Raw genomic sequence first — 20,043 nt, 5'->3', positions numbered from 1 at the left:
GAAGGTCTTTCTCCAGGGCTCTCCTTGGCCCTCTTTTCTTGCCTTCTCCCCTCTCTTTCTAGGCAGTCATTTACTCTCTCATCTTTAGCTAATGACGCCATACGAATGATTCCATATCTGGAGTCACATCTCCCAAGCCCTCAGCTCACCTTCGCCATCGCTGGCGTCAGCACAGCTCCCTGGTATGGGTCCAGCACCTCACAGCCAACACACTCAGAACCCAACCCTCCATCTTTGCTTCTCACCCAGGCTTTCCAGCTGAATTCCTTTTTTTCCTATCCTTCCACAGATGGTCCAAAATCTCTGAATCATCTTTCATTCTTTCCTCTCCTCATATCTCACCGACTCATTTAGCATCCAGAATGTGTCTCATCCATTTTCTAATTTCCATTCAAACCCACAAAGTTTTTATTTAGAAAAATTTTGAAATACAAAAGCAGTATATGCTGGTGTCAAAAATTCAAATGCTATCTAATCTGTCACAGGAGTGGAGTTAAATAAATGAAAAATAAAGAAAACAGTTCAGATGATATGATGTGTATTAATCACAGGTAAGATTATTGTAATCAGGTGTATGATTATATGGAGCAAAAAGTGAATTTTCCCCTTCATACATTCACTTCCCAACTCCTCTCTAAACTTGATTTCCTTTCCCAGTAGTAACGACTGTTTACACTCATACTTTTTTAAAAAGTGGGTTTACAATCACAATCACACTTTTTTTTTCATTAGTGGGATTATACTATACAGTATCTTACTCCCCCATGCCCATGTAATATGTGAGTCTTCCATGGAAGAGAATACAAAGTCTAGAAATAAATCCACACATACATAGTCAATTAATTTTGAGAAAGTATAAAGTCAATTAAATGGCAAAAGGATAGTCTGCAACAAATGGTGCTACAACAACTAGACATCACACCCACAAAATTAACTTCAACCCTTTAATCTCACAAAATATATAAAAGTTGACTCAAATGGATCATAGACTGAAACATAAGATCTAAAACATTAAGTTTCTGGATAGAAACATGAGAGAAAATATTTGTGACCTCGAGCTAGGCAAATATTTTTTAGGACACAAAAAACATGAAACAAAAAAGAAAAAAATAATAAAAAAGTGTATTTCACCAAAGTTAAAAACCTCTTCTCTTTGAATATCTTAAGAGAATGAAAAGACAAGTTATGGACTAGGAGAAAACATTTGCAAAACACACATCGGATAAAAGATTTGTATTCAGAATACATAAAATGCAATTTGGTAACATGAAGACAAACCAATTGTAAAAAGAATAAAAGATTTGAACAGACATGCCACCAAAGAAGACATATTGATTGCAAATAAACACATGGAGAGTGTTCAATATCATTAGTCATGAGGACAAGGCAGATTAAGTGCACAATGAGATATCATTAGACACTTGCTAGAATGGTTCAAATTAAAAAGGCTAACAAAACCAAGTGCTAACAAGGGTATGGAACAACTAGACCTTTCATACATTGCTGGTGGGGATCTAAAATATATCCCACCTTGGAAGACAGTTGGGCAGTTTAAATTTACATTTATCACGCCACCCAGTTAAATTTACATTTATCACATGACTTAGCAGATCTACTCGTAGGTATTTACCCAAGATAAATGAAAACATATGTTCACACAAAATACCTGAAAACAAATGTTTTTAGCAGCATTATTAATAATGACCAAAAACGTGGAAACAATCCAAATGTTCATCAGTTGGTGACTGGACAAATTGTGGTATATCCATTCAATGGAATACTACTAAGCAATAGAAAGGAACAAGTTACTGACGCATGCAACAACTTGGATGAATCTCAGACATTATGCTAAGTAAAAGAAACCAGACACAAAATGCTACATACTGTATAATTCCATTTATGTCAAATGCTGGAAAAGGCAAAGCTGTAGAAACAGAAATCAGATCAGTGGCTGTCAGAGGGAGGGTATGGGATAGACTGCAAGCTGGCACAAGGGAACTTTAAGGGCAATGTAAATGTTCTTTACCTTGAATGTGGTGGTGGTTATAGGATTTCATATAATTGTTGAAACTCACTGAACATTTTTAAAAGGTGAATTTTCATCAAACTGCTTATGATTGTGGATAGCTTTGTTCTTTGCTTCTTGTGTTTTTCAGTTTCCTGAATTGTACATATTAACTTTTAAAAAATAAAGATTATTTTAAAAACCTGAAAAAAAAAAGGCGAACTTTTATTTATTTATTTATTTATTTTTTGAGACAGAGTCTCACTCTGTCACCAGGCTGGAGTGCAATGATGTGATCTCTGCTCACTGCAACCTTCACCTTCCGGGTTCAAGCTATTTTCCTGCCTCAGCCTCCCGACTAGTTGGGATTACAGGCACGCACCACCACACCTGGCTAATTTTTGTATTTTAAGTAGAGACGGGGTTTTGCCAGGTTGGTCAGGCTGGTCTCAAACTCCTGACCTCGTGATCCACCCATCCTGGCCTCCCAAAGTGCTAGGATTACAGGCATGAGCCACCACGCCTGGCCAAAAAAGGTGAATTTTATCTGATTAAATTACCTGACTAAATTTGCCAGCTGAATTAAACTTGACTTGAAAAAAAAAAAAAGGAAAAGGAAGTGAGCTGATTTTATATTTTGATAGATAAGGTCAAATTATCCTCCAAAATGGCTACACCAGTAGAATTCGAGAGTGCCTATTTTGCTATACACTTGAATATACAAATGAATATAATCAAAATTTTAAAAGTTTTGTCTGTTTGATGGTGAAAAATGTTTTGATCCTTGATATTCATGCAGCAGCATTAAGATCTTGTTCTGGCCAGGTGCAGTGGCTCACGCCTGTAATCCCAGCACTTTAGGAGGCCGAGGCAGGCGGATCACGAGGTCAAGAGATCAAGGCCAGCCTGGCCAACATGGTGAAAACCCGCCTCTACTAAAAATACAAAAAAATTAGCTGGGCGTGGTGATGTACGCCTGCCATCCCAGCTACTCGGGAGGCTGAGGCAGGAGAATCGCTTGAACCGGGGAGGTAGAGGTTGCAGTGAGCATAGATTGCGTCACTGCATTCCAGCCTGGTGACAGAGCTAGACTCCATCTCAAAAAAAAAAAAAAAAAAATCTTGTTTTAATTGGTCTCCTCTTTAGTCTTTTCTCTTTCCAAATCATCTTATATAATGTTAATAGAGTAATCCTTCTTGTGCTTAGTTCTAATAATATCTGAACAAATCTTTAATGATCCACCATCACCTACAAAATTAAGTCCAAACCCTTCAGCCAGATCTTTAAGCTCTCCTTGTTCTATATCAGCTTCCCTTTTCTCTCTTCTCTGCTGCGCCTCTCTAGGTCTGGTATGTCTTACCACTTTCAGTAAGCGATTATAAAGTCTGACTCTTAGACATCTAGCTCAATGGTTCTTACACATTGGAATCCTGGGAAGCTTTTAAAAGACAGGGCTGTCCAAGCCTGGTCTGCAGAGATTTGGATTTTATTGGTCTGAAGTGTGGCCTGGGGGTGTTCTGTTTTGTTTTGTTTGTGGTGTCCAGGTGATTTTAATTTGCAGTCAGCATTGTGAACCACTGCTCTAGCTGATCTGGCCATCAGCTAGATAAATTTCATGCATTCCTGCCTTTATATTTTTGTACTGTTTGTTCCCTCCACCTGGAACACCTGTCCTGTTCTCTTTAGCTGTCCAAGTCCTCTTCATTTTTTAGGCGCCCCCTAACACCCAGCTTCCATGCAACACTACACTGAAGCTTTGCTTGATCTCTTGTGCCAAATATGATTTCTACTTCTTTGAACTTTTTTTTATAACTTCCTTCGGACATTTGTCATGTTCTACTTTGCAATATGTAGGTTTTTAAAATTTGTTTTTTTTTCCCATAAGACTGTAAGCTCCTTGAAAAAACTGTAGACAATTAATTTTTTTTTTGAGGCAGGGTCTAGCTCTGTTGCCCAGGCTGAAGTGCACTGGCATGATCACGGCTCACTGCAGCCTTGACCTCCTCAGGCTCAGGTGATCCTCCCACCTCAGCCTCTCGAGTGGCTGGGACTACAGGTGCACGCCACCTATGCCTAGCTAATGTTTTGGATTTCTTCATAGAGATGGGAGTCTCACCATGTCGCCCAGGCTGGTCTCAAACTCCTAGGCTCAAGTAATCCACCTGCCTCAGCCTCCCAAAGTGCTAGAATTACAGACGTGAGCCACTGTGCCCGGCCTAATTAATCTTACTGATCATTTAGCACATGACTCTACGGGGCGCTTACTTAGTAGGGACTCAGTAAATATTTTTTGAATGTTTATTCTGGCTACTTCTCCACTTTGCACAGTTGTTCCCTCTGCCTGACACCCTCTTCCCCAGCTATCCCCATGGCCCAATGTCACCTTAGTAGAGTGATCATCCCTGACTATTCTATTTAACACGGTAACACTGACCCTTCCCTCACTCCTTTTCCCTCTTTGTTGTTCTGCAAATTGCTGTCATCAGCCGAAGGCTCACTTACTGATTGCCTGTCTCCTCTCACTAGAACATAAGTTCCACGAGGAAGGGCCTTTGTTTTGTTCACCATTATACCTCCAGTGCCCACTGCACTGCCTGGCATATGGTACATGCTCAAAAAATATTCATTGAATTTAATGAATGACCTTTGTGAACATTCATCTTATTTTGTATAATTCTCTTAAGAACCCACAGCTAAGCAAGGTAGGCATGTGAAGCCCATCATCAGATAAGAACATTTGAGGTTTGAGAGTAGGGTGAAGCATTTTGTTCAAGTTCATAAACTTTTCTGTGACAGAGCAGAACGCAGAACTCAGCTGTCCTGATTCCTATTCTAGGACTCTCACACTACCTTCTACCGACTTCCAGCCATCGTCTAACTTCAGTCCCTCTGTCCCATCCTTATCCAGACCCTAAGAATTGAGGGGCCCAGGTCAAGAGTGCAAATAGGGGCTCACGCAGCCCATTTCACATTTGGCCATTTTGGCCATTTCACATCGATGACCAGATTTTCATCAGCAAGTTACATGCCAAGCAAGCAAACTATTAAATGTGTCTGTTCTACCTTAACAAATGTATGTCTTCAGAATGGTTAGGCTGGTTCACAGGCAGGATTCGCAGACTTCCTGCAGTTGTGAGCAGAACATCGCAGCCAGGTTGCCATGTGAATATGGGGCGTGCCCGATCTTCTCTTCCCACCCCTGGTCCTCTGCTTCATTCCTATAGGCTTCATGTGCGCATCTTTAGAGATGCCTCCTGTGTAAGTTTTGCCACTCCCTAGCAAACAACTACCCCTTGGGACCAGACACACCCTTGGTGCAGCCTTGGGAGAATGGACTTGAGGAAGAGGCCACATAGGCCTGAAGATGAGCCTGGGGTGAAATGGGCAGGATTCTGGGGTCCTGGGCACCTGAGCATGGGAAGATGGGCTGCTGGTGAGGGTGCTTCCTGGGCTTCACAGACTCTGTCCTGAGGAGAGAGGTGCAGTTTGAGAAGGCCAGAGTGGGGCCCGCTTCGTCTAGGTCTAAGGATAGTACTGAGCCTACCTCTCCCTGTCTCCAAACCAGACTGTAAGCCTATTGAGGACCCAGGTTAATTTTCCCCCTCCCCTGGAGGGTGTGTGGTTTAACTGGAGACGACAATTCCAGTTGGAGTTGAGCCTTATGGAAATAAACTAACCTCTCTGGCTTGTTTCTTTATCTATGAGAATTGGATGAGATGATCTCTAAAATCGACTTTAAAATCTTACACACACACACACATTTGCACACACTCCCCTACCTCCAAGGACCACTCATCCCCTCTGAGTCTGCAGAGTAACACCACCTACCAGCTGGACAGTCAGAGCCTGGTAGACATTTTCCCAGACATGGAGGCAGAATGCCTTAAATCCTAACAGAGGTAAGATTTTGTTTTATGCCTTCAGAGCTGGGAGACTAAGGGACCCTAGGGACCTCACTTTCCATGGACACTTTGGTGTCCATGAGTCATTTCTAGTATCTCAGGGTTCCAATTTTTATTTTTACTTCCAACTGATCAATCTCTTAATGGCAGGGCAAACACTTTATTGTCTTTGAGTTTGCAGAGAATGGAGGAGACTCCTTTCTTTTTTCTTTTCCTTTTTTTTTTTTTTTTGAGATGGAGTCTTGCTGTGGTACCCAGGCTGGAGTGCAGTGGCGTGATCTTGGTTTACTGTAACCTCCGCCTCCTGGGTTCAAGTGATCCTCCTGCCTCAGCCTCCTGAGTAGCTGGGATTACAAGCACGTGCCACCATGCCTGGGTAAATTTTTCTGTGTTTTTATTAGAGACGGGGTTTGCCATGTTGGCCAGGCTGGTCTTGAACTCCTGACCTCAGGTGATCTGCCTGCCTTGGCCTCCCAAAGTGCTGGAATTACAGGCGTGAGCCACCGCGCATGGCCGAGGGAGGCTTTTTTCTCTGACACCAACGGGTCTAGTGTAGATGGCAGCTTGCAGGAGGCTGAGGCCAAATCTGAAGATGGAACCTCTTCACTGGCGGAATGCATGCTCTGGCTCAAACCAACGATTGTCTACTGAGGGCTTACTGGGGCTATGAGAAATCCTAAGCAGGATAGCACCATATTCGAATTTCATATTAATTTATTGGAGGTGGGGTGGGGGCTGTGTGTGCAAAGCATAAATTCATAAAAGATAAAACAACACAACAGGACAAGACCATTCAAGAGTTGCACGAAGGCAGTGGTTTGTGGTCAAATGTGCTGTTATACAGAGTTCAGAGAATAAAGATAAGTGTGTGAATAAGAGGTCCCAGATCTATGGCCATGGTGTCCTGGGACCAGACATATCTGGGCAGTTTCTCTTAGGTACTTACCTGGGTGTGCACGCAGAACCCTCTTTGGGAGACAGGAGCAGTTACTGTAATAAACATAGGGGCTGTATGATGGGGGGTTACAATAACGTGTAAAAATACCAGGAACATCAACAGAAGCTTTTTTTAACCTTTATTCTCATTTTCCTTGAAACTACCAGGTTTCAAGTACCCACCTGCAAGGACCAGGTGTGTACCTCCAGAAGAGTGCCCCTGTCCTATTCTTAGGAAGAACTATTCGCCAAGGGCAAGGAGTCCAGAAGAGTTGGAGCTGCAAGGCTGGGCAGCCCCTTCAAGGGTTGGGCCTGGCAGGGGAACCCGACTGAATAGCCACGAGGATCCCTCTGCCAGTGTAATGATTCACATTTTCCGCTGTCTGCCATAGTTTTTTTGCACAATGAGATAGTGTCCCCCCCACACACCGTTAATATCTGCTTGATGCAACAATGCCAGTGGGATGCAATGATTCAAAACTTCCAATTCCTCCTCCCTAGACCCTGAAGCCACGGGGCGTCTTCAGAGCGACGTGCCTGGCACACAGTAGGTACTTGACAGATGTCAACTCCCTTCTTCCCGTTCCTCATTCCCCCCCGCGGACTCCAACCCTCAAACGCTCTCTGGGCATTCTCTCCACGTCTCAGGAGCGCCACTTTCCCTAAAACGGCCTGGCTATGCGGGTCTCCCCAGCTCCACGCCCATTCGCTTCAGCAGCCGCCTGCTCAAGGCCTGCTAAGTGCAGGGTCCCGCGGGCCTCCCAGGCCCTGAGCGCAGGGTCGCTTCCCGAAGACCCGCAGAGGTAGCCGCACCTTCTTAAGGCAGGAAGGCGGGGGAGAGCTGCGTGCGCTCTGCTCGCCCCTGCCTTGCACGCTGAGCTCTAGCGCAGGAGCCCGACTTTGTCTGGCTTTGTCCCCTCCGCGGCCCCGAGGCTGTCCTGAGAGCGCGGCGCCCCACACACCTGCTGCCCGCAAGGAGTCGGCGGGAGAGGAGGAGCGAGGGCGGCGAGAGGCCCCCTCCCCCGGCTTGCCGGCCTACCCTGATCCGGGCGCCCCGGGGAACGCGCGGCGGGACCCGGGGTTGGGTGCGGGTCGGGGCGGCACCGCCCGGCCCAGGCCCCCCGAGCCCCTCGCGCTCCCTCCGGGAGGCGGGTCCTGGGGGAGGGCTGGGCCGCGCCGCCTCGCCGCCCTCGCCGCCTCTGCCGCGCCGAGCCCCGCGCACGCTGCCCCGGCCGCCCCGCAGGCAGGCAGGCAGGCAGGCGCCCGGCCGGCCGGGAGGGGGTGCTCGCCGCCCCGCGCCCGGGCCCGCGCGTTGCCGGGCAGCGGCTCCGAGGCTCCGAAGGGGGCGGAGCGGCAAGGCGGGCGTGCGGCTGGCGCCCCTGTCCGCGGTTCCGGCCCGGCCCGCCCCCGCCTCTCCGGCCTCCCTCCGCGCCGGTGCGCGGCGCCCCGTCCCAGCCGCAGCCGCAGCGGCCGCCCCTCCCGGACCCGAGAGCCGCTGAGCCGCGAGGCCGGGCCGGGGCGCCGGCCGGGAATGCCGGGGGCGCGGCGCCGACGCCGAGGCGCGGCCATGGAGGGGAAGCCCCGCGCCGGGGTCGCGCTGGCCCCGGGGCCGAGCGGCCGACGGCCTTCCGCCCGCTGCGCCCGCCGCCGCCGCCCGGGGCTGCTGCTTCCCGGCCTCTGGCTGCTGCTGCTGGCCCGGCCGGCCTCGTGCGCCCCAGGTAAGCTCCGCCGAGACCCTCGGGACGCGGCCGCGACCCCGCCTGCCTTTATCGCTGCTGTTTTCAAAACCCCGGCTTTCCCCGCCCATCCTCTTTTATTCTCCAGCTCCCTCGCCGTCCTTTCTGGAAGATGCTTTGCCATTCTTCTGGGGCCCAACAAATAAAGGCACGGGGGAAATAAATAATTAAAACGAACAAGCGAGCGGCTTCTGGCCGGTCTTGCTAAGGGGTCTGCAAAGCTGTTCTCTTGTCCATGGAACCCGAAGCGGGTCTGGTGGCTTCATCTCAGAATGTGCCTGGTTTTTCCTGCAGAATGCAGGCACCGGAGTGCTTTTTTGTCAAGGCTGTATGATGTGGCATATCGAATGTTTTGAGATACTTTATTGTCGGGGCGAAGGGGTGCATTCGGGGTGTGCTTTAAAAGAGTATTGCATTACCGGGACAAGCCCAGCGTCCCCCAGATGCGGGCAGGCCGGCCGTGTCCCCCCGTGCAGCAGGACACAAAGAACATTCAAAGAAAACCTCTCGGAAAGCGCCCTGGCCACGGATCTTTCCAGGGAAATAGCTATTGGTATTACTTCTGCAAGGCATTATTAGTACAATGGAGTGTGAAAATATTTTGATTCTTAAGTGTCTGGGCATGAAAGGAGTAAGGGCTGTTTTTATAACAGATGCAATTTAGTGACTGTTCATCAGTATGGAATGAAGAGGCATGATTTATGAAGAAGCATGAGGGTTTTGTTGTGGAAGAAATGATTTAATTCCTATTGCTTCTCCAAAATGTTTATTTGTCCACCCTGAGCCTGTACACAGGATGGTCTGGAAACCGTCTCTGAGCTGACACTGCAGGCCAGCGATTGCCCCTGCACAGGCACTTGACCACTTTGAGGCGGAAAAGGAAAGGTGGAAGGAGCAGCTAGGGGTGGAGAGCTGCTGCACACAGAACAAAAACCAGAAAGCCGTGAACGCTGCTCCGAATCCTCCTTTCTCGTGGGAGCAGGGCCAAAGGGCTACTCAGTGGCTGGGAGGAATTGGAACACATTTGAAGGTGTCCCTTGGACCTGTGAGAATTATAACCAGTGCCCTAGAGGGGATGGTACAATAGAAGCACAGGGAGGACTTCAGGGATCATGGAACAGGTCCACTCGGCTTACCAAAGAGGAAACTAAGGCAGAGAAGTGCCTTGCTCAAGGTCACAGTCATCACTTTCCCTGCCTCCCACCCCCGCTCTTGGCCCATAGACATATCCACACCTGAAGCCTCTGCAGAGATTTCCCATAGCTGGGTGGAACCAGGGTTGGGGTGACAGAATGAGTCTCTTTTAGGCAGTATACAGCTAGTGCAAACACCTTACTCTAACCTAGGACCTCCCGTCTCAGTCCTGCTCCTGCGAGTTCCAGCCCTGTGTGTCCAGAGGAGAAGAGATCATTGTCAAGGGTCTCTTGGCTTTAGTCAACAAAGAGAGCCCATCTGATACTCGTGGATTCATCTGTCATAAGACACAGCAGATAAATTCCAGGTGTTGAATTTTATATACACGATCCCATCATGTCTTGAGTTAGGCATAGTTATCCCCATTTTACAGATGAGGAAACTAAGGCTTTGAGTTTAGGTTGGTTTGGCTTCAGACTCTATGACATGCTTCCTTTCTGTGCCTGATGGCTTCCCCATATGAATGTGGCCATCTGGGTGTACTGCAGAGGTTGTGGAGAATATAAGTGCTTCTGGTAACTTTAAAATAAATAGTGAAGCTGTTTGCACTGCCCATCCCTAACCTTCTCTTCTTTGGAAGTCCTTTCCTGCTTCCCCTCTACCCCCAATACAAATATTCAACCTGGAGACATGAAAGTAATAATATTTCCATTCTAGACCTGACATCATGGAAAGAGACTTCATCCTTTCACTGGTTTGTATATTGGCTTCAGCCGCTGCCAGGCTCATAGACTAGGAACTAAGAAGTGGAAGGCACATCCCCTGAGCTCCAGGATCCAGCTGGAAACACAGAGCAGTGAAGGAAGTACAAACCCTTGCACAGACCATTCCCGGACAGGAAAGGCAGGATTCCTTATGGATGACCTGCTGGAGGTGACCCCATCTACTTGAAGACTGTGAGGAACGATCTTGGTGGAGGGTGGCTTCCTGATGTAGCTAGGGTGTGTGTAGGGTGCCTGGGCGGTGCTGTTGATCCTGGGAAGAGGGTGCGTTGCAGTTGCTTGGGCTGCCCTCCCAGTCCTGAGTATGGTATTTTCACCAGGAGATTTGGAATGTAGGAGAGCTTTGCTGAACACTGCCATGGTGGTTGGTTCTCTTTCTAAGGAGTAAGCAGTGGTAGTCAGAAAATGGCATGGCTTAGACCTGTTTTGGACTTGCTGTGTGAGGCAGCATTCCCTTCCGTGGCTATCTGAAAGCTATCTCCTCCTTCAGCTGGCTTCTCTTGTTAACTTTTGTTCAATAGAGTCCACCTTCCAGGTGGTCCCCTTATTACAGTCTTTGGTTAAATCTCTATGTTAAATCGATTTCTTGTCTATTTGTATTTCATTCAGCATTTTGAATGTGTTTTTTAAAAAAAAAATTTACAAGTTTGGTCTTAACCGTTGACTGTTGTGGAAACAACTTGTAATGCTTTGGACTTACTTTTGAATGCATTGCTCTTAAGTGATTAGCCATCCACAGTATAAAAACAAAGACTCATGCCCTGTTTCTTCACCTTATTCAGAGATAAGTTTTTAAAAAGTAATAGTTATTATGAAATAGATTGCTTTGTAGGGAATTTGGAAATTACTGAAAGGTACAGAAACCAGTCACCCATAATCTCACAGCCTGTAGGTAACACTAAGTAATTTTGTCGTTTTTTTGTTGTTAACGTTAAAAAAAGAATTATATGCACAATTGTATTTACTACCGTTTCCACTCTACATTTAACTTAAGCATTTTTCCATTCATTGAGTCTTATTTGGAAACAATTTTCTATCCTAATGATTTATTCTTTTATTTCCATTTTTTGGGTTGCTGTAAGTAATGCTGATGAATAGCTACATAGAGAAGGCTCCGCTGGCCATGCGCGCTGGCTCACGCCTATAATCCCAGCACTTTGGGAAGCTGAGGTGGGCGGATCACCTGAGGTCAGGAGTTTGAGACCATCCTGGCCGACATGGTGAAACCCCGTCTCTACTAAAAATACAGAAATTAGCCGGGTGTGGTGGCATGTGCCTGTAATCCCAGCTACTTGGGAGGCTGAGGCAGGAGAATTGCTTGAACCAGGGAGGCAGAGGTTGCAGTGAGCCGAGATGGCGCCATTGTACTCCAGCCTGGACGACAGAGCAAGACTCCGTCTCAAAAAAAAAAAAAAAAAAAAAAAGGCTTTGTGCATGTCTCTTTCCGTGTGTGTGTGTGTGTGTGTGTGTGTTTTCTTGAGTATACATTTGTGGAAGGGGTATTAGAGTGTGATTAAAATGTAAGGCCCACCAGGCTGGATTTCTGCATCTTTTGTTCAAAATGCTGGGCCCCTAGTAGGTACTCAGTATGTGATTTTTGAATGAAGCAATTTTTGAAAGTTATAATGCTGACATAAGCCCTCGAAGCTTACGCAGGGGCCTTCCATTATCACTTGCATTGAGTATTCACTTCATCACTGGCATTGAATGTTACTTTAAAAGCCCTTGTTAAATAAATTTGTAATACATTGTTTTAACCTGCACGGTTTTATTGCTTTAGAATTGAGTATTTTTTATTTTGTATTTGTATTCTGTGAATTTTCTCTGTATTTTTATTTATTTACCTGTTGTGGCATAGATATGTATTTAAATCTTTATGTATTAGAAGGATAGCAACCATTTTTCCTTCTATATGTTGCGTTTTCCCCTTCCAAAGGAATTTCTTTTAAATTTTACATAATTTTGAAATGTAGAAGTTTTTGGTTGTTTTGATTAGCAAGATCTGCCATTTGTTCTTTTAATAATTTTTTTATTGCATTTATGCTTACGGTGTGTGAAATTTTTTTCTTAATGTGCTGTTTTATTATTGGCCATTTCTAGGTGAATATTTATGCTTTGTGAGTCGTTTAGGATATTATAAACAAATACTTAAATGTTTCAAAAGTGTGGCCCCTAGGCTTCCTGCATCAACATCATTTGGGGATGTGGGGGTGCTTGTTAAAAATTTAGATGTCTACGACTCACCCTTAGCCTCTAAATTAGACTCTTTGGTGGCAGTGCCTGGGAATGTTCGTTTTAACAAGTTCACAGCTCCGTTTTAGCCGCTGAGCATTGGAACCACTGATCCAGATATGGTAAACCCAGTAACTGAAAATTAACAGTATTGTGAAGATATAGTAGTCCCTCCTTATCTGCAAGGGATGTGGTCCAAGACCCCCAGTGGATGCCTGAAACTTTGGGTAGTACTGAACTCTGTATATACCATGGTTTTTTCCTATATGTACATACCTGCAATAAAGTTTAATTAAAAAATGAGGCACAGTAAGAGATTAACAATAATAACAAAACAGAACAGTTCTAACAGCCTACTGTAATAAAACGTGAATATGCTGTATCTCAAAATACCTCAGAATATCTCAAAATATCTTCAAACTGCAGTTGTCCTCCGGTATCCGAAACCTTGGAGGAGGGGGACTACTGTATACCATTTAGTATCTTGCAATTGTCTTTTCACTGTTAGAACAGCTAATTTAAAATCGTTATGTTGAGGCCGGGCGCGGTGACTCACGCCTGTAATCCCAACACTTTGGGATCACCTGAGGTCAGGAGTTGGAGACCAGCCTGGCCAACATGGTGAAACCCCGTCTCTGCTAAAAATACAGAAATTAGCCGGGTGTGGTGGCAGGTGCCTGTAATCCCAGCTACTTGGGAGGGTGAGGCAGGAGAATTGCTTGAACCGGGGAGGCAGAGGTTGCAATGAGCTGAGATTGCGCCACTGCACTCCAGCCTGGGTGACAGAGCAAGACTCCATCTCAAAATCAAATAAGATAAAATAAGATAAGGTAAAATAAAATAAGCATTTTTTGTTACATGTTTTTGCTTGGTTTTGTTTGGGTTGGGAGTGAAAGGGTGCAGAGGACTGCATTTTCAATGCTCACTCCTGCCCGTTTGAGAACAGCTGCTGCAGTGCTTGTCAGGAAGTGCCTCACTTAATTCTGAAAACAGAACCCAGCCAGGGAGTTGTTACAAGTCACTAGGGACGTGGGAGCCACAGGTTTTCTATCAGTGCCCTGAATGATAGAGGCAGCTAATTACCGTCATTATAATTACACTAGGTTGATTTTCCCAGATAGGAAGACACTGTTCTAACTGATCTAATTTGTTTTCAAGTTGTGACCACCCACCTTTCATCTGGAGCTCACAATGATGTGATTTCTTTTTCTTGTTGTTAGGCAGCAGGACTTGTTAAAAGGTGAGTTAAAAAACCTGGGTGTGTGCAAATGCAAATCTGCCTGTAACTTTGTGACTATGGACAAGTTACCTTGTCCTGGGTTTCCTCCTCGGTGTAAGAAAGGGTTAATGAGATTAGCGCTAATCTCATTAACCCTCTAGCTCCTTGTAGCTCATTTCTCCCTGTAGCTCCTACATATCAAGTCAACATCTTGGATGTCTTGGAATGCACTTATAAGCAGCATCTGTCCTTTTTCTGTTAGGTTGTTTTGTCATTTCTCCTTGCCTGGTAGATGTTCTAGGCCCATGACCTGCTGAAGGCAGCTCACTCTCACCATTGCGGATGGCTCTTCTTTTTAAAAACTCCCTTTATTCTTCCCTCTTGCATCCACACACTCAAGACCCATACTTTGCTTTCTCTTGTTCTTTCTCTTTGTCTCTTTTCCATCTCCTTTGTTAGCTTCAGGCAATTACTTCTCATTAGTGAAATTCTAATCTTGTGGTCCCCACACTCTGAGCATCATCACTGCCTCGTAGCTTGTTAGAAAATGCAGAATCTCAGGGCCCACCCCCGACCTTCTGAATCAGAATCTGCATTTAACAAGATCCCCCTGGTGATTTTGCATGCACAATTGAGGTTTGGGAAGCACTGGGCTAAGAGGTAAAGTGCCTCCTGTTCTAGCCTTCTGGGAATAGGTATTGTTGGAACATTGAAGGCTAGGTCAGCCTGGACTAACTCTGGAGCTATCTAAATCTCCAGAGACCTTGAGAGACACCTGCTTTTGGGACTGAGTCTGTGTAAATAGTGTGCAAGAGCATATTTTATTTGACCAGGCAACTAGGTTAGAATTGTCCCCTAGACCTGCTGTTTTCATTCATTGCGAGCATTTGACTGGTTGTAAAAACACTGAGATACAGTCTGGATGTGGTGGCTCACGCTTATAATCCCAGCACTTTGGGAGGCTGAGGCAGGCGGGTCACTTGAGGCCAGGAGTTCGAGACCAGCCTGGCCAACATAGTGAAACCTCGTCTCTACTAAAAACACAAAAAAATAGCCGGGCATGGTAGTGGGTACCTGTAATCCCAGCTACTCAGGAGGCTGAGGCTTGAACCCGGGAGGCAAAGGTTGCAGTGAGCTGAGATCGCGCCGCTGCAGTCTGGGCAACAAAATGAGACTCTGTCTCAAAAAACAAAACAAAACCACTGAGATACTACCATAGCAGTTGGTAAATAGCTGCTGTACTGAATATTCCTTGCTCCCCACCCCCAAGTACCCTGAGCCTCCCTGCCCTCTTTCAGGACTCTTCTCCCAAGGACCACCGCCACCCTCCACCTCACCGAGATCCAGTGACCGAAGGGTTAATGCTCAGCACAGCAGGCGCCTCAAGGACTCTGCTTTAGTTTTTTGGCTGAAGACCATTCTGGCAGGTGTGAGGTGCTATCTCATTGTGGTTTTAATTTGCATTTCCCTAATGATTAGGGATGCTGAGCAATTTTTCTTTACCTGTTGACCATTTGTGTGTCTCTTTTGAGAAATGTCTGTTCAGATCCTTTACCTGTAAAATTAGAATAGCTCCCTTTCCGACTGTCAGTGCTCGTGCTCCACTGCTGTTAACTGTGTTGACTATCACCTGTACATTCATTCATTGATTTTTAATCTATCCCAGATCCAGTACTTAGAAAAAAAGTTAGGCTGGGTGCGGTGGCTCACGCCTGTATTCCTAGCACTTTGGAAGCCCAAGGCGGGAGAATTGCTTGAGCTCAGGAGTTTAAGACCAGCCTGGGTAACATAGTGAGACCTTGTTTCTACAAAAGTACAAAAATTAGTTGGGCATGGTGGCACGCACCTGTAGTCTCAGCTACTCGGGAGGCTGAGGCAGGAGGATTGCTTGAGCCCAGCAGGTTGAGGCTGCAGTGGGCTGGGATTGTGCCACTGCACTCCAGCCTGGGTGATAGAGCAAGAACTTAAAACAAAAAAAAAGCTTGTTAAATGTTGTACTTGATGGTAGTTGAAGTCATAGATATGGAAGACACTAGTGAGCGGGGAGCATGGAGAGTTAGTAGACAAGGCAGCTGAGGACAGAAACCCTGAAACTAGCATGAAGGAGAGGAGGACAAAGAGGAGCATACAGAGGAACTGACCATCATGACAAAATAGTGGTGTGAGAGCCAGGAGAGGAGGAGAGAGTTTTCCTCTAGGTGAGTGATCCATCATGTCAAATGCTACTGTGCCAAACTGTTTCTTGAAGGATGGGATGAGGGCCAACTGATCAGAATCACCTGTTAAAAACCCAACTCATGGTCAAGCCAGCTCTACTGAAACAGGTGATGCCTGAGGATTTGTATTTTTGAAATGTTCCACAAGCTCTTTATGTTATTCTTAGGCCTGGTGAGGTTTGAGTTACTCCCTATAACTTAATGGTGGCAGGAGGGTTGGTGGAAGTTTTAAAAACATGTTTTAGACTTGACTGTGTTTGTAGGCTTCAAGAGTCAGTAAAAATATAGTGACTGGGCCGGGCGCGGTGGCTCATGCCTGTAATCCCAGCACTTTGGGAGGCCCAGGCAGGCAGCTCACTTGAGGTTAGGAGTTTGAGACCAGCCTGGCCAACATGGTGAAACCCCGCCATTACTAAAAATACTAAAATTAGCCAGGTGTGGTGGCGGGTGCCTGCAATCCCAGCTATTCGGGGGGCTGAGGCAGGAGAATCACTTGAATCTGGGAGGCGGATGTTACAGTGAGCTGAGATTGTGCCACTTTACTCCAGCCTGGGTGACAGAGCGACACTCTATCTCAAAAACAAAACAAAACAAAACAAAAACAGTGGTTGACAATTTAAGGAAGTAGAAGGAAGGACCTGATGGCTAATTTACCAAAAGTGAGGAAGTTCACCTGGGCAGGCAGGACCACCCTAAGAAGAGTTAGGAAGAAGTAATGTTGGGAGAAGAAATCGGAGGGACTGGTGGAAGCTTGGGAGTGAAGTCCAAGGTAATGGGGGTATCTGTGGTGATGTTAGGGAACCCGCCGTGTGATTTTTGTCCTCTAGCACTTGATGTTCCAGTGTGTCTGGGAAAGGTGAGCCATTGGCCCGAGTCACGGATGGGGAATCACAGGGCAGGTGTGAAGAGCCAAAGGGGATTGAAGGAGCTGGCAAGAGGTGGTCTGGATGAGGTAGGAGGTGAACCGTGGCTGGAGCAGTGGGAAAGGGACTGGGAGGAGGGGGTGCAGCTGAGATCCCAGGGCAGGTGTTGAGAGAGAGGTGGGGGAGGGTGGGAGGGACTGGGGTGTCATTGTGCCGAGTTTCAGAAGTGGGTCATCTCTAGTTTTGGTCTTGGGTAATGAACAGGGTAGGGTGTAGTGGTGGGAATGAGTTGTCGAAGTGGGACATGGAGGAAGGCTTTGGGGTGAATAACTTCTGTGGATGTTGAACTTGCCTGGAGAGAGGAAGAAAGGACTGTGAGCCAGGCACCAGCCCCTCAGTGAGTGAAAGAAAGTTCCCAGAGGACTGTGGATGGGAGGGGAGGAAGTCCCTCTTGAATGTTTCTGCTGTACCATCGCTGCCACCATTGCCCTCATTCAAGCTCCCATCCTCTTTTCTCCAGGTGACTGTCACGACCTCCACTTCTACTCTCACTTCCTCCAGTTCATCCTCCACCTTCAGCGGGAAGGGCCTGCTAGGAACAGGTCATGTCCCTTCCTCCTTGCTTGACTGTCTGCAGTGGCCCCCATGGTTTTCATTACGCTCCACGTCTGAGTCAAAGCCTGTGTGCTCAGATAGCAGGTGTACAGGGCAGGAGTTGGGTGTCTAGGATGTGGGAAAATGGGCACGGAAGGTGCAGAATATTCCACATATTGGTACTGAAAGGGACCAAGAAGATCTTTCCAGCAAGAGAAGGGAAGTAATGTGATTTGGAGGCTGAGTTTTGCCCTCTCGAGGTTGAGGTCCAGCTGTAAGACAGTTTCTCAACCCTAGGGGGTGGGTTTTGTTGTGACAGCCGCTGACTGGGTAGGACCCAGCCCCTCAGAGGGCCAGCTTCTGCGGCATGAAGGGTGCTGTGTGTGTGCAAGGAGTGAAATAACGTAGGAAGAGGGAGTGGTAAGGTGGAGGCCATCTGTGCAGGTGAGGGCTAGGAAGAAGCCAGTCTGGGGTGGGGTTGGAAAGGGAGGCAGAGAGGGCAGGAGTGAAGGCTCCTGGGGGCTTGGAAGGGATGGGATCTAGGGCAAGAGTGGAGGGGTTCATTTGAGAGAGGAGGAAAACAGAAGGAGAAACAGGTGGCTTGTCTGGGGACAGAGATGTATGGGGGAGTATGGGTCTATTCGTGGAGGGTGGGAGGCGAGCAGATCTGGAGAGAGGACAGCAGCGTGGGGGGATCAGGAGCTCGAGCAAACACAACTGGCTTCCAGAGGAGAGTGAGAAGGGATGAGTGAAAGAATTGCCAGGCAGTGGCAAGGGCCCAGTTGAAGTTCGAAGGCCAGTCTTGGTCGCAGTCCAGGCAGACACTCTGCTTGTCCCTCCAGCAGCCTGGGTGGCCCAGAACCTTGGCGGAAGATAGGCCACAGCGGTCCTGGGGTGTTGTGTCGAGGGCAGGGCAGCTGGAAGGGCTCCTCACTCCTAGTGGTTTCCTGGTGGTTCCCAGTCCTTTGGAGTCACTTGGAAACTCTCCTTGTCACTTCTTTCTTCTTTGTTCTCTTGTTTGGGCCTGAGGAAGGAACCCTTCATCACTTACTGTGTTGGGTGCTAGGATTAATTGTGGAGCCGGACAGTCTGAAGAGCTGCTTTGAAACACTGGGTAAATACTGTTGGGGAGCTTTCAAAGGGGGAAGCCTCAAACATACAAAACAGATGATCTTATGGAGCCAGCTTCCAGGGGAACTTGGGCAAAGCCCAGGAGACAGGTCTGAGCAGGTGGGAGGCTGCCAGGTCCTTGCTGCTCCAAGTGTGGTCCCCGGATCAGCAGCATCAGCATCGCCTGGGAGCTTTTGTCAGCAATGCAGAATGTCGGACCCCACCCCGGACCTACTGCATCGACTTTTTGAAAGCACCTCCAGGTGACTTGTATGCATACCAAAGCTTGAGAGGCTCAGAACTGTGCAGTTTCTCATTGAAGTTGGGTGTACTTCAAAGATTGTTGGTTATCTAATTAGTGCAGAGTCCATAGCGCATAAAAATGCAGCCCAGATCTCAAGCCATCGGGCAAAACTGAGGGTAGGAGCAGTAGCGGGTTCGGAGCTGAGCTGGTGCCTAGCTGGCTGTGCTGCTCAGAGAACTGCCCCTGCCCTGAGCACGGTCACAAGCCTTTAGTCCAGTCCTGAGTTCCCTGAGCTGGTGTCAGCAGGTGTTAGGGTGGTTGACTACCAGGAATTACAAAAGCACTTGGAGATAGTTGAAGCAAAAGGGTGTCGAAGCTGAGACGGAGGCAGAAGCAACCCACATGTCTGTGGACAGATGAATGAATAAACAAACTGTGGTCTGGGAGGAAGTGGGGATGGCTAATAGGTACAAAAAAATAGAACGAATAAGTTGCTTTTATATAGGAAAGGAAAATTTTTAAAAAAGGAAAAGAGTTAAGAATGAGTAAGACCTAGTATTTGCTAGCACAACAGGGTGACTATAGTCAAAAATAATTTAGTTGCACATTTAAAAACAGCTAGTATAATTGGATTGTTTGTAACACAAAGGATAAATGCTTGAGGGGATGGACACACCATTTACTTTGATGTGATTATTATGCATTACATACCTGTATCAAAGCATCTCATGGGCTGGGCACAGTGGCCGGCCCTTTGGGAGGCTGAGGGGGTCAGATCACCTGAGGTCAGGAGTTCCAGACAAGTCTGGCCAACACAGTGAAACCCCGTCTCTATTAAAAATACAAAAATTAGTCAGGCATGGTGGTGCAGGCCTGTAATCCCAGCTACTCGGGAGGCTGAGGCAGGAGAATTGCTTGATCCCAGAAAGCAGAGGTTGCAGTAAGCTGAGATCGCATCACTGCACTCCAGACTGGGAGACAGAGCAAGACTCCATCTCAAAAACAAACAAACAAACAAAAAACAAAACTCATATAACCCATAAATATATGTACCAACTATGTACGCACAA

General features: G+C 46.9%; 1 protein-coding gene across 8 annotated transcripts in view; it reads left to right on the top strand.

The window, feature by feature from the left end:
• Positions 1-8,201: 8,201 nt before the first annotated feature.
• KIAA1549 (KIAA1549 ortholog) overlaps positions 8,202-20,043 on the top strand; it is a 150,464-nt gene continuing 138,622 nt past the window's right edge. For 6 of the 8 annotated variants that reach the window (XR_008626066.2, XR_010112656.1, XR_010112655.1 and 3 more), the window contains exon 1: positions 8,339-8,561. Coding sequence is in view for 5 of the 8 variants with exons in the window: in XM_063606115.1 (XP_063462185.1) it covers positions 8,375-8,561 (187 nt within the window). In the remaining 3 variants the exon portion in view is untranslated. Of the gene's footprint in view, positions 8,562-20,043 lie in introns of all 8 variants that reach the window. The other 2 variants (XM_024929527.5, XM_024929528.5) reach the window with 2 other exon arrangements.

Source organism: Pan paniscus, chromosome 6 (assembly GCF_029289425.2).
Source record: "Pan paniscus chromosome 6, NHGRI_mPanPan1-v2.0_pri, whole genome shotgun sequence".
Taxonomy (NCBI): domain Eukaryota; kingdom Metazoa; phylum Chordata; class Mammalia; order Primates; family Hominidae; genus Pan; species Pan paniscus.
This window is presented reverse-complemented; position numbering and strand designations above follow the sequence as displayed.